The 13,177-nt window shown below is 60.0% G+C and overlaps 2 protein-coding genes and 2 long non-coding RNA genes across 8 annotated transcripts in view; 2 read left to right on the top strand and 2 right to left on the bottom strand.

Moving 5' to 3' along the window:
- The first annotated feature begins 260 nt into the window (after nt 1-260).
- On the top strand, nt 261-2,802 carry LOC309624200. The gene is made up of 3 exons (XR_014241808.1): nt 261-1,525; nt 1,628-1,827; nt 2,040-2,802. It is a non-coding gene; the product is annotated as an uncharacterized lncRNA (long non-coding RNA).
- A 175-nt stretch (nt 2,803-2,977) lies between these two features.
- On the bottom strand, nt 2,978-6,673 carry ZNF414 (zinc finger protein 414). Of its 3 annotated transcripts, none has more exons than XM_082381997.1 (7): nt 6,528-6,673; nt 5,510-5,819; nt 5,079-5,186; nt 4,869-4,974; nt 3,986-4,329; nt 3,855-3,905; nt 2,978-3,416 (listed from the first exon to the last, which is right to left on the bottom strand). In XM_082381997.1, exons 1-7 carry the CDS (start codon nt 6,528-6,530, stop codon nt 3,076-3,078), a joined length of 1,263 nt encoding a protein of 420 aa, XP_082238123.1. In that variant the 5' UTR covers nt 6,531-6,673; the 3' UTR covers nt 2,978-3,075. The 3 variants fall into 3 exon arrangements, with proteins under 3 accessions (XP_082238123.1, XP_082238124.1, XP_082238125.1); XM_082381998.1 differs by lacking the exon at nt 6,528-6,673 and having other exon boundaries at nt 2,978-3,149; nt 3,243-3,416; nt 5,510-6,380; XM_082381999.1 differs by lacking the exon at nt 2,978-3,416 and having other exon boundaries at nt 3,695-3,905.
- Nucleotides 6,674-6,762: 89 nt separating this feature from the next.
- Nucleotides 6,763-12,775, top strand: LOC309624201. Of its 2 annotated transcripts, none has more exons than XR_014241809.1 (3): nt 6,763-7,159; nt 11,675-11,774; nt 12,669-12,775. It is a non-coding gene; the product is annotated as an uncharacterized lncRNA (long non-coding RNA). The 2 variants fall into 2 exon arrangements; XR_014241810.1 differs by lacking the exon at nt 12,669-12,775 and adding an exon at nt 12,510-12,609.
- MYO1F (myosin IF) overlaps nt 9,848-13,177 on the bottom strand; it is a 29,752-nt gene continuing 26,422 nt past the window's right edge. Inside the window, exons 23-28 of one of the 2 annotated variants that reach the window (XM_082381979.1) lie at nt 13,013-13,159; nt 12,675-12,823; nt 12,067-12,150; nt 11,278-11,473; nt 11,031-11,200; nt 9,848-10,307 (exon numbers count right to left, since the gene is read on the bottom strand). In XM_082381979.1, coding sequence (XP_082238105.1) covers nt 10,231-10,307; nt 11,031-11,200; nt 11,278-11,473; nt 12,067-12,150; nt 12,675-12,823; nt 13,013-13,159 — 823 coding nt within the window. In that variant the 3' untranslated portion in view covers nt 9,848-10,230. Of the gene's footprint in view, nt 10,308-11,030; nt 11,201-11,277; nt 11,474-12,066; nt 12,151-12,674; nt 13,160-13,177 lie in introns of both variants that reach the window. The other variant, XM_082381978.1, reaches the window with a different exon arrangement.

Here is a 13,177-nt window from a genome sequence, read left to right as displayed (position 1 = left end):
GACAGCAGTCGGCAATGACTCTGCCTGTGTCTGCTCTTAAGAGCACAGCTTGGGGATTCTGGAGCCTCTGTGCCTGTGCATCCCTGGCCTTGAACGGACAGACATGCACTCTGGGTCACATTTCCAGATGTGGGTCCGCCTCCGAGGAGGAGGCTGGGGATGATGACGAGGTCTGGGTCCTGGAGCGGCTCAGCCTGTTCAACATGAGCCTGCAGTCTCAGGCCAACCTGCCCGCTCTGGGGCGGCTGTGCAAGGTGGGTGCCTGCTTGGATGCGCGGGCCCCTCATTCATTCTCCCTTCAGACCGACACTCTTGGGCGCCCTCTGCTGGGCGGAGCCGGGGCCCTAAGAGGACTCAGCTTTCAGGCATCCTGGAGTTGGGGTGGGGTGGAGGGACCCTCTGTGGGGCCCCCAGCTTGGTTGGCCAGAGGGAGGTCAGGGGCTGCAGGAGCCCAGAAGGGACAGTGGGAGCAGTAAGACTTCCCAGGCGAGCAGACAAAGGTTGGATGGGAGTTGGGAGGGGGTGAGGGTAGGGGGCAGTTTTCAGAGTGACCCAACTCCCTAGGCCTCAGGGCAATTTCAGCTTGCTCCAGAGGGCAGCGAGGGGCCCACGGGGGACTATGGACACACTGTACCCATGGGAGGGGCTGTTGCATCTTTGTGGGTGACACGGTTGGGGGGGGGGCAGGTACCTGGACCAAGATACCTGGGTCTCTCTGGGAAGGTCCTGACTGACTGGGAACTGGCACTGCCTAGATTCGGGGGTGGCTGAATGAGGGGCTTGATGGGGAAAACTCCAGGGGCTGGGGGACCCTGGTACCCTGGAGATGGAACACCAAGCCCTGAAGATGCAGGAAGGGGTGGGCCTAGAGCCATATTCCCAAGGGTGTCTAGGAGCCTTGTGAGTGCAGGAAAAGGGGAGAGTGCCCTTTGGGCCTCGCAGCCTGGGTTTTCTCATCAGTGGTAACTGTGCCCCGCTTCTGGGGTGGTGCAGAATCAGTGACTTGGAACCGGGCCCGGCTAGAGTCAGGGCTCAGCTTACCCTCCTAGCCTCACCTTCTCTATCTGTAAAGTGGGCCCCTTGACCCACCTCCTCCCCAGGTTCCTGAGAGGGCCCAGGCAGCCGGCCACAGGCTTGGTGGTTGGAGTGATGTCAACCACCTGCGAACATTTCCCAAGCCCCCTCCCTCTCTCCCCATCCCTCTTTTGAATCCTCACAAGAACTCCAAAGGATGAGCATTCATGACACTCATTTTAAGGAGTAAGAAAGTGAGATGCAGAGAGGTTGAGTCTTCCCCAGGATCACCCAGCTGTGGTTCCAAGGCTTCTGGCTGAGAAGGGGGAGGGGAGCTCACAGGGGGCCTGAGCCCCAGGGTTCCCTGACAGCCCGTCTGGCCCTACAGCGGGTGCTGAGTGACAGCCGCTTCAGTGGGGGCCTGGAGGTGCTGGCGGAGTGGACGCCTGGCCTGAGCCACCTGGGACTCAGCTGCAACCCCATCAAGGACACTGGAGCCCTGAAGCCCCTTGTGAGGCTGAGGGCAGTGGGGCAGGCAGGCGGGCAGGCCGGCTCCTGGGGCCAGGTGGGACACGTCCAAAGGGTGCCCAGATCTCCCTGTTACCCTTCCCAGGAGAAGCTGAAGGGCCTTCAAAACTTGGAGCTGTTCAACTTCGAGGAGTCACAGCAGCTGCGCTAACGGGAGCAGGATTTTGAGTCGTTACCAGAGCTTGGCTACCTGGATGGCTTCGATGATGGGGACCCTGCTCAACTCTGAGACTGAGGCCAACATGCTGGGGGACGAAGATTCCGAGGAGGACTAGGGGGAGGATGGTAAGGGGGGCAAGGGGAAGATAGGAGGCTGGTGAGTGAGGGGTGTGAGGCCTGGGGACTCCACCCAGGGGATGACTGGTGTCTTGCTGGCCGCAGATAGAGGACAACTCTGATGACTTGGAAGATGGAGGAGATAAGGAGTGAAACAGGGTCGGGTGGGGCTGGGGACCGGGTCCTTGGGTTCTTGCTCACAGGATGTCTATGTTCCCCAGGAGGAAGAGGAGACAGATGCTGCGTGTGGTCCTGAGAAGAGGAGGTGGAGAGGTTCAAGATGGGGCCTTGTGGGCTACTAGGAGAACAGGATCTTCATCCAGAGAGCTGAGGGGAGCTGTGGGGAGCGGTGGGGGTACTACGCAGGGGAGGAGCACGATCGGAAGAGTCCCCTGTTTCCAGAGGTGTTCAGCCTGGGGGGAAGGGGTGGGGGGTTGCCTCCGGTGCTCCAGAACGGGGGCGGGATTGAAGCCTGAGCTGGAAGGGAGCAAGATGCAGGAAGTAAAGCCAGGCCCCGAGGAGTGGCTGCCAGCAACTCGTGGGACTTCCATACCCTGGAGGCTTGAACCTCAGGGTTCTGGTGACAGCAGTGTGGGACCAGATTTTGAACTCTGGCCCCAGCCTGACTTCCCAGGAAGGATAGGAAGAAGAGGACCTATATGGGGGAGAGGTGAGAAGGGAGGGAGCACAGGCTCTCCAGGGCTGGCCTTGACCCACCCTCCTCCTCAGAGCTGTGGCAGGGGGAGAAGGAGAAGTGGGCAGCCGAAGACAGTGAGGAGGAGGAGGACGATGAGGCCTGAGCCCCGGCTTGCCAGAGTGCCCAGCCCTGGGGGCCCTGGCACCTCCCTTCTACTGCTGGGACTGCCCCACCGCCCTGTCACCTCCCTGAGAGTCAGTGCTGGCCTCAGGACCTGGGGGGCTCCAGCTGGGCGGGCACTCCTGACTCCTGGAAGTTTTAAAATAAAACGGGAAACTTCCATCTCATCTGGTTTCTGGAAGTGGTGGGACAGGACAGAGGACCACCTACAGCTGTCTCACTGTTGAGGTTGACAGGGGAGGTGGGACACAGGTGGGCTGTGAGGGGAGGCCTGCCCCCTTCCGAGGTGGGAGCCCCCCAGGACTGCACTGGAGGGGCATGGGACCCAGACACAGCACAGGCTGGCTCATCTGCCTCCTTTATTGTCCCGCCACCCCGCCCATCGCAGGCCCCTCTAAAATTACAAAACTACCCACAGCCCACCCGCAACGCGGCGTGGTTCAGAGCGGCGAGAAAACCGGACACTCCCCCTCTGACAGCAGCGGCGACACCTTGGGTGCCAGCGGGGCCGGGTCTGGGTGGAGCAGAGGAGGGGGCGCCTGAGCCTCGGCCCCGCCCCTCGCCTCAGGGCCCCCGCCCTCCCCACCCGCGCGCTCCCGGGCCTTACCCGCCGGCGCGTCGGGGCGCGGCTGCCCGGGCGCCGGGGCCGCGGGGGCGATGGGGCGGTGGTCCTCCAGGTGTAGGGTCATGGCGGGCCGCGAGGCCGTGGAGAAGGCGCACTGCATGCACGAGTAGCGGCCGCGCGTGTGCTCCCACACGATGCGGCTCGGGGCCGCGTGCCCTGCGGGCAGGCGGGACGCCGTCAGCCCCGGGCCCTGGGCGAGGGCGAGGACCGGGGCGAGGGCGGGTCGGACCTTTCTCCCCGCCTCCCCATCAGCTCCCAGGCGCCGGGGCTCTGGACCGGCTGATCCGTTTCTCCCGGGCGTTTCCCCATGTATTTGGCGGCACCAAACTTGACTTATCCGCGTTCCCCTCTCCCATCCTCTGAACCAACGTAGGGGGAAGCACTCGGGAACCGGGTGAGAGTTTTACACGGAAACGCCGGCGCAGATAAAGAGCAGGGGCCGTAATTTTTTAAGGCAAAATCCTGTATTTCGGGGGTGACATTTCTGGCCACCTGGGAAGGGGGTGGGCACCGCTGCCTCCCAGTATTCCCTATGCCCCGCAGGGCGCAGGAGAGAAATCCCCTCCACCCTCCCCGGTGATCACCTGCACGCACCTGAGGGCGTATCGGAGCCGCCCTGGGGTCTTCGCGGGCTGCCGCCGGCACCTGCGGTAAATGGGCGGGTCAAGGTCAGAAGTCAAAAGGAGCCCAGCCCACCCTTCAGGCGGCCCTGCCCCCACACTCACCTTGGCTCTTTTTCCAGACTGCGGCGTTGGAGGCGGGCGGCCCGGGAGCGGCGGCCAGAAAAGGGCGCGGGCGTGGGGGGCTTAGGCCAAAAGGCGCGGGGTTCAAGTAGGGCAGGAAGGGCCCGGTGGGGGCAGGGGCAGGGGTCGTGAACGGCTCGAGCAGCGGGAACTGTAGCCCAGGCGCCGACGCAGGGTCGGACTCCGGGAGGCGCTCGGGCGCTGGTGGCTCCTTGTCGAGGGCGGGGGGTGGCGGTGGGGCTGGGCTCTGCGCATGCTCGGCGCAAACATGCAGGTGCTTGAAGAGGGAGCGGTGCGTGCGGAAGCGCAGGAGGCAGTTCTCACACCTGGGGGCGGCACAGGGCTGGGCTGGGTCTCCTGGGGGACAAGGGAGGGGCCTATCCGTAGTAACCTGCGGAGCCGCCGCTCGAGGGTGGTAAGGGAGCCTGGGCCCAAACAACAGATCCCCCATCTGCGGGGGAGGAATTTGCCCTAAGCGTCCCCCTACTGTGGTCGTGACCCTTCCGGACCCCTCCAGGTCGGAGCCCTGGGAAGATGAGGAAGGAAGTCTCAATTGTGACTTAGGTGATCGCTTTTCCTCTTGGGAGGTAGAGGGCTGGGCGGAGCCGCGCCAAGTATGTCCCCCCCCCCAAACCTCTTCCAAGCCCCGCCCTCGGGGTCCCCGGAACTTGCTCTAGCGACCAGTCTCTCTTCTGGGCAGGTTAAGGGCAAGGCTTGCCCTAGGTCACGCCCACTTCCCCGACCCAACCCCCTGGACTAGGAAGGGAGAAAAGCCCGGACCCCAGGTAGTGGCTGTCAAATCAGTGCTGGGGGGAGCTGCCCGGTCACCGAGCACCAGCAGAGGTGGGGGTGGACGGGGTCTCACTTGAAGTAGCGATTGGGTTTGTAGTGCAGCTTGCCGTGTGCCACCAGTTCCTGCATGTTGGGGAAAGTCTCGGTGCAGCTCAGGGCGGAACAGCGGAAGAGCTTGCCTGGCAGGGCAGGGATGAAGGACAGAGGAGTGGAGAGGGGTGGCCAGTCGGCTCTGCCTGCCTCCCGCCCTAACCTGCCTCCCCACCACCTACCCTGGCCCTACCTTCCAGGGACTGCGTGGGTGGGCAGTGGGTACGCAGATGCTGTGCCAGGTCTCGAACGCTTGGGAAACTGAGGCAGCAGCCAGGGCTGGAGCAGGGTATCTGCTTCCCTGCAGGACGCACAGAAGAGGGGGGAGGGGGGTGTCACCGTCCCTTCTCCATCCACACTGTCCAGGGCTCTACCCCAGAGAGGCGTGTATGGGGCTGCAATTACGCTATGGTCTCTTACTGGGGCCTTCACCCTCTGCCTCCCCCAACAGAGGGTTGGGGCTGAGTTGGCCTGGCTCCTCACTGTAGCCACAGCCTGGCATACACCTGGGGCTCAGTAAGTGGTGATTCCCTCTAGATGGGCCCCAAGTCTGGAGATACTCTGTATTCTTCACTTCTATCGTTCCAGGCCTGTGATCCCCCAGAAGGCCCCATCACGGGTCACCTGGTGGTGGGCGTCGTCTGGGAGGCCGCAGGTCCTCACTGGTTCCGGAGACAGTGCTGGTCAGGCCAAGGCCGGGTCCAGGGCCAGCATGGCCACTGTCTGGGGCTGGGGAGGCACCCTGCTGGGTCCCTCCAAGCCCTCCACGTTCCCACACTGGGGGTGTGGCTGCCTGGTCAGAGCCTGGCTCCTCCCCCATGGAAGAGGAGGTGGCTACAGCAGCAACAACTGGGGACACCTCCTTGTCGGTCTCACTGGAGCTGGGCTCTGCAGTGGCCGGCATGTCCGGGCTGGGACCCGAGGTTTCCTCCTCCTGGTGGAAGGAAGAGGTGGGGAGAACCCCTCTGGGCCCAGGGTCTGCCTGGGACAGCCAGGGGAACTCCTCCACCCCGCCAAGACCACTGGGCATTCCTGAAGCAGCAAATGCCCCGGAGACGTCACCCAGTCAGCCCCCATCCTAAGGAGTGGCAGGGGGTGAGGGTGGATTGAGCTCCTGCCTCCTGTGTCCCCATTCTCTGGGAGGGAGCTTGGAGTTGTTCCAAATATAGAAGGGGGTACCTTTCTAAGAATCACCTACATGAAAGAAGCATGCCTTTGACCCTAACTTGTAAAGGTGGGAGGCCCCTACAAGGCAGGGGCGTGGCCCAGAGGGAGTGGGCGGGGTAAAGGCGGGGCTCTGAACCGGGCGCGGCTAGGAAGTTGCTGGAGGGGCCAGTAGTGGCCGAGTGGGCGTTCGAGGACGGAGCTATATCTACCAGCCGGGCTCGAGCTGTGCAGGCGAACTGGAAGTGCTGGGGCCCCGGCCGTATGAAGATCTGGGGTGGTGCCCGAGCCCTGTGGGCGTGGCCCAGTCGAAACCAGGCCCGGAAGTAGGGGGTAGGGTGCTCCCCGAGTGATAGCCAGCGGCGGGCGAGTGCCCGGATGTGGGGGCGGGGTCGGCCGGAGGCTATGTGCGCAACAGGGCCGCTCCCCGCCAGTCCCCGCTGGTTCGCCGCGTCCGCGTCCCCGGCGCCGCGCTCACCATCCTCGGCCTGGTTCGGGCTCTTGTGCCCGCGACTCCGGCGGCGCCAGCTAAGGCTGCGGCGACTCCTTCGGTGGCCGCGGGCTCACGCTCACGTCGGCGCCATTTTTCGCCTCCCAGCTCTCGCGAGAATGGGGGAGGGGGCTTGTGCACAGTGCTCCGCGAGGAGGCGGGGCCTGAGATCCGGGATTGTCCTGGACAGCGGAACGTGCGCCGTGGCGGATTTGCAAGCCGAGGGCAGTCATAGGGTGCAAAGAATCTGCACGCAGAGATCTAGGATTAAAATCTTCCCGGGCCTCTGTGTTCTCCTCTGCAAAATGAGCATCTTCATCCTCTCCAGTCCCGTCACCATACCTCGAAAGGGGATAAACAGCGGTTTTTTTTTTGAAGAGGTCGTGTTTAGAGGGCCTCCTCTTTGGAGGGAAATTGGCAGTGGCCGTCAAAATTTTCAATGCACTTAGTTCTGACGTTGCAATGGGTCTGCTGAGATAGCCAAGGGCAGGAAGCAAGCCAACTGTCCGTCCTCGGGACACCCGGAACGGGTGTAGTCTAAGGATGGAGAGGTGCGTGTTTTCAGGAGGATGGATGGAGAGCATTGGGTATACCGGCGTGGAATGAGTCACCTATCCAACGTACGTTTCTTTTTTTTTTTTTTAAGCAAGGAACATGACTTTTTTTTTTTTTTTTAAATGGAATTTATTTATTTATTTATTTATGGCTGTGTTGGGTCTTCGTTTCTGTGCGGGGCTTTCTCTAGTTGTGGCAAGCGGGGGCCACTCTTCATCGCGGTGCGCGGGCCTCTCACTATCGTGGCCTCTCTTGTTGCGGAGCACAGGCTCCAGACGCGCAGGCTCAGTAGTTGTGGCTCACGGGCCTAGTTGCTCCGCGGCATGTGGGATCTTCCCAGACCAGGGCTCGAACCCGTGTGCCCTGCATTAGCAGGCAGATTTTCAACCACTGCGCCACCAGGGAAGCCCCCTATCTGCTTTTATACGCTAAGAATACCACTGGAAGGAGACAGACGTTAACAAATTGGGGGGGACAGGAATTTTCGAGTGAGGGGAAGACAGATTTTTCACACTCTTGGGCTGTTTGAATTTTTTTTTTTTTTTTTTTGGCCGCACCATGCAGCTTGTGCAGTGCAGCCAAAAAAAACCCTTGTGTCTTAGTTCCCTGACCAGGGATCGAACCCGGGCCCACCACAGTGAAAGCGCAGAGTCCTAACCACTGGACGGCCAGGGAATTCCCATGGGCTGTTTGAATTTTAAAAAACTGTTTTCTTTTGATTATCATTAATACAGTTAAAACTCATTAACTGTATTAAAAACTCCTTAATTAAAAAAAATCATTTTGATGCAGGGTGGAGGGATGTGTGTGTGTGTGTGTGTGTGTGTGTGCAGGGGAGGTTGGTGCAATCTGGGGAAGGGTGGGGCGAGGTCCCAGAAAGGACAGGGAACCAAGAAAGGGAGAGGAGGGGCCCAACTTAAGAAATTTTGTAAAAGAGTCAACAGGATGTTGCTGAATGGGTGGGACCAAGCTGACTCTGAGGTTTGCAGTCCGAAGATGCTTATAACCTAGATGTGAGATGCTGTCTGTTAGAAGATGTCAAACCCACTCCCTTCTTCATCCCCCGTGCCTCGCCCAAACCTCACCCATCAGTCCTGCCCGGAAGGCCCCACTTCCTGCAAACACGGTGCCTGCTATGGCAGTGGGGCCACAGGGCTGTACCCCAAAGTGCCAGGAGTGGGGGCAGCCTGCATGATGAATTCTAGGGCAGAGAAGGGAGACAGAGGCCCTCATTCCCCTTCAGCACCAGGAAATGCCCAGCTGATGAGGTGGTGGCTCACACAGTCCTCCCCCACTCTGTCCCCCAATCTAAGTCTTGCAGAGAGACATGCACAGTGGTGACTGGGCAGTGGAGGGGCAAAAGTCAGAGATGCAGAGAACCAGGGACATTCAAGGGACTGGTTAAATGCTTTTGTATAGTGATTGGCTAATAAAAGGGCTGTTGAGACCCAGCTGCAAAATTGGGATTTTTTTTTCCCAGCCACTCTCAGCTTCCCAGGTAGGTGTAGATTCTACAGAAGGCTCTGCTGACCAGTCTTTCTTTGATACCTCATCTCCCATCCCCCAGGTGGGTAGGTGTCCTCTGCCTGGAGTCCTCCCATCACAGCATAGATCACTCTGTGTGGTATTTGCCATCAAGATCTGCTGACCCAGGGCTTCCCTGGTGGCGCAGTGGTTAAGAATCTGCCTGCCAATGCAGGGGACATGGGTTGCCAGCCCTGGTCGGGGAAGGTCCCACATGCCACGGAATAACTAAGCCCGTGCGCCACAAGTACTGCAGCCCGCGCACCTAGAGCCCGTGCTCCGCAACAAGAGAAGCCACCTCAGTGAGAAGCCCGCGCACCGCAACAAAGAGTAGCCCCTGCTCACTGCAGCTAGAGAAAGCCCGCGCACAGCAACAAAGACCCAACGCAGCCAAAATATATATATAAATAAATAAAGATAAAATTAAAAAAAAAAAAAAAGATCTGCTGACCCTTTTCATCCTTCTTGGCTCCTCCAGCAATGTCCACACTCTCTGCATCTCCCTCCCCTGCTCCAGCCCCTGTCTCTTCTCTGGCTCAGTCCTGACCCCACCCATCTGGCTCCATCTCTCCCAGACTGACTGCTCTTTGTGGGGCTGAGCACAGAGGGGGTGTTCATTTGGAAAGTCAGGATCCTTAGGGTCAGACCTAAGGTTTCAGCTGCACCTGCAGGGAGGTCTGAAAGGCTCAGACTCCGGCACTGGTTTGGAGACAGCTGCGGGGACCAACAGACAGCTGGTAGCTAGGCTGACCCCCTCTTCACCATGACAATAAGTGCAGAAGGCCAGGGTCCTCGAATGTCAGAACTGGTCCTGGCGCTAGGTGAGTGAGGGCTAAGAAAACACAGACATGGGGTGGGGGTCAGGGTTCAGGGGTGATTCAGGGTGAATTATGGGGGGCCATGTGGGACCTGCCTCCTTTGTCAGGGTCCAGTAGGGTCCCAGTTTGTTTGCGGGGGCGTGCAGAGTCAAAGCTGACAGGACCCACTGGAACATTTGCTGCAGGAAAGCTGGCATGCAGCTTCTGGAAGCTAGCAAGTGAGACAAACTCAAGCTTTGTGAGGGGCAGAAGCATATCTGAGTTCAAGACTTGGCTCTGTGCAATCTTGGGTGAGTGACTAAACCTCTCCGAGCCTCCATTTTTCCATCTGTAAAATGGGATATTCGCTGCTCCCACCCCACAGGGTTGTAAGAAGGTGGTCCTTGTTGGGGCTCAGTAAGTTAACTCATGTTTTCACTCGGCAAACATTTATTGCCTCAGTGGTGAGAGAAGGAGGGAAGTCAAGCTTGTCAAGGCCCCCCCGACTGTGCCCAGCACTTTGCCTGCAGGACACAACTCACTTCCTACTCACAAGGCAGCTGGGAGGTAGGTTCTGCTGTTAGCTCTGTTTGACACAGGAGGAAACAGGTGTGCCTTGGGGGAAGCCAGGGCCCGGGGGTGGCTTAAGTGGTGACCCCTCGACCCAGGACCTGGGCTAGGCTGGGCTGGAGGCCACAGGACTGGACCTTCTGGCCAATGCAGCCAAGGGAAACGAGACCCGCATTGCAGGGCCTGGCTCCTGGCAGGATCCAGGCAGGCAGGTGGGATGGCAGGATCCCAGGCTCCTGTCCCGCTCAGATCTTCTCCACGTAGTTTCCTGGGAAAAGGCCCTCCTGGCCATGCAGCCGGCCTTTCCACCAGCCTGAGGAATCTGTGGGAGAGAAGAGAGCGTGAGGCTGAGCCCAGCCCACTCTGGAGAAAGCCTTTCATGCTGGCTCTGTGTCTGTCTTTCTGTCTTATTCGTCTGCACTGGCCTGGCATAAGGCAGAAGCTGAAAAGAGAAGACAGAAGGGCAATTCCCCAGCGGTCCAGTGGTTAGGACTCTGCGCTCTCACTGCCGAGGGCCTGGGTTTGATCCCTGGTCCGGGAACTAACATCTCACGAGCCGAGCGGTGCGGCAAAGAAAAGAAAAAAACATGTCTTTTAGGGGACTTCCAAAAAAAAAAGAGAAGACGGAAGGGAGGGAGCAATGCGTGGGTTTTCCTTGCCACTGGCTCACACTCTGACATTTTCTAGACTATTCACTTGTGCTCGTCCCTCATCCATCTCCTCCTATAGGTCCCTCCATAATCCCCTTGGTGGAACCAGGAATGACCCCTAAGGGTTCCCCTACCCACCTGCAGAGGGTGCTGTTGAGTCCCAGGCTTCTCTAGGGGCAACCCAGGGGCAAGGTAGGAGGTCTGGAGGCCTGGGCCATCCAGACATGGCCCATTTCCTACTCACAAAGTAGGTTCTGCCATTAGTCCTAGTGCTTGACAGGTGAGAAGAATGAGGCTGGTACGGGGTGCGATACAAGTGAGGCCAGGCTCCCAGGATGGCTTAGGAGGTGACCTCCAGACCCTGGCTCCTCCCATTTCTGCCCTGGCACACACACCTTCCATGAGGATCTCGATGACCTCGTTCACGTTGAAGCTCAGCTCGTCCACATCTTGGCCCACGTACTGGTACAGTGCCCGGCACCTTGGGCCATGTGTCCGTGGCTGGGGCTTAGGTCGGCCCACGCCGGGCACAGGTCTCTGCCCTATGCTGCGCTTCCTCTGCATGCTGTGGGCACATGGAGGCACTCGTCATAGCCCCAGACACTCCCCCACCTCCTGGGGTTGCCCTCCCACACCACCTACCCAGCCATGCCCTGGTCAGGCACATTGAGGAATTCTGTGTTGTGCTCCGAGGGCGGCCGTGCCCGTGGGCGTCTGCTGGCCCCCAAGGCTGAGGATGGAGGGCCCTGTGGTGGCTTCTGGGAGCCCCGTCTGGATGTGAACTCCAGGGGTAGGGGGCCCCCTCTGGCAGAGGGAGGCACCCCATTGTGATCCAGGCCTGCAAGGAGATGGGGGCATTTGTCAGGGTGATGCTAGGACGATTTGGGGGGACTTGGCTCCAAGTTCCCTGTCTGAGGGAAGAGGCAGCTACTCTTAACCCAGTATGGTAAGGAATGGCCTGGAGAGAGAGACCCTGGGGCTAGGAGGCCCTAGAGGGAGACTCTGAAGGGGTAAGATTTTCCCCTACCCTCTTCTGTAGGACGGCTTTTGCGGGTGAGTCTTGGAGGATGAATAAGAGCTCAAGTGGAGTAGGAATTTGGGAGACAGGCAGAGCAAACAGCCCAAGCAAAGGCCTGGAGGTAAGAACAAATTTGGTAAGTTGGCAAAATAACATGTAGCTTGCATGACAGGAGTGTAAGGTGGGAGGAGAGAAGAGGTCAGTGGTTAGCTGGGTTCGGATTCTGAAGGGCTTTGAATACCAAACTAAGCTTTGCCTTTATTCTTTGGGAGATGGGGAGCTATGGAGAGTTCTGGACAGAAAAGAAGAGCATGGTCAACTCTGCTTGTTAGATCCTGTCGACAAGAGGTCTGGTTTAGGCCTTGGAGCCCACAAGAGGCAAGGAAGACACTTAGTGGGGGGTGTCTCTTCACCTCTAGGGGGCCCGGGAGCTGCCCGGGTAGGGGCCTGGGCCGACCTTCTAGGTTTTCCCTGGGCCATTCCCTTCCGTGTAGGCTCTGAAAGGGAAAGGGCAAAAGATGTAGGGATTTGAGTGGTGACCAGACGAGGTTCTTGGCCCCGCCCACAAGTCTAATCCACCCTGTGGCTCCGCCGCGGTCCCCGCCCCGCCGGCTCACTGGCTCTCCCATCAGGAGGGAGCCCCTTAGTTACTGGAACACTGGTTCCGCCCAATAATTGGCTCCGCCCCTCCGGGAACCTATCTCTCATTGGCTCCTGGGCCCGCCCACTCCAAGGCTCTCCCCATTCATAGCCTGCTCAAGGGTGGACTCCGCGGCCTCGCCCCTTCCATGGTTCTCGCCCACTCATTGGTCACCTCGAGAGCCCTGCCCTCTTCACGGCCGCGTTCTCTCTTTAGGTCTCTCAAGTCCCGCCCCTCCATGGCCCTCACCCACCCTTGGCCCCGCGCCACTGGCTCCGCCCCCACAGCCTTGATTGGTCCCTATGGCTGGTACCGCCCCTAGGGGCCCGCCTCTTCCTGAGCGCCTCTTCGTCTCTGTCTCCCGGTTCGGCGTAGACTCACTGGAGCTTTTGGGCAGTCCATCACCCACGCCGACCGAGAGGGTCCGGCCGCTAGCCTTGAGCATCGCCACGTCGCCGGAGCCACGGGAGAAAGTGACGCTGCGGGTGCCACCTCCGCCCCAGCCCTCCTTCTTCACCCGGAACTGTAGTCTGTGAGGAGAGGAGGAAGCTGTGGGGGTCCCCACCTCCCCCCAAGAGGGGGTCACCTCCCCATCCCATCCTTGCCGGACCCGGGCTGGGGTGGGAGGGGACGAGGCACGGGCGCATTTTGGCCGGTCCGTGAGGCGGAGGAGGAAGCAGTGCCCAGCCCGAGGATGGTGCAGGAGGTGAGGGTCGTACGTGTCGCTGAAGGTGAGGGGCAGGGGCCTCCGCACCGCCTCCTCGAAGCGCTTGCACAGGAGGCTGACGAACTCGGTCTTGAAGACGCTCTCCAGGAAGCTGTCGGCCGTGTCTTCTTGGAGGATGAAGAAGTCGTCCTGCCTCGTGCTGGAGGAGGGGCGGGAG

This window comes from Balaenoptera borealis, assembly GCF_965194805.1.
Source record: "Balaenoptera borealis genome assembly, chromosome: 2".
NCBI lineage: Eukaryota > Metazoa > Chordata > Mammalia > Artiodactyla > Balaenopteridae > Balaenoptera > Balaenoptera borealis.
The sequence above is the reverse complement of the archived record's forward strand: the minus strand, read 5'-3'. Positions and strand labels throughout refer to the sequence as shown.

What these genes read in the sequence shown, in the direction of transcription:
- ZNF414 (XM_082381997.1), bottom strand. An exon ending in AAACCCAATCGCTACTTCAA is followed by an intron (nt 4,330 to 4,868) that starts GTGAGACCCCGT and finishes TGCCGCCCCCAG; the next exon opens with GTGTGAGAACTGCCTCCTGC. An exon ending in CGGCTCCGATACGCCCTCAG is followed by an intron (nt 3,417 to 3,854) that starts GTGCGTGCAGGT and finishes GCCTGCCCGCAG; the next exon opens with GGCACGCGGCCCCGAGCCGC.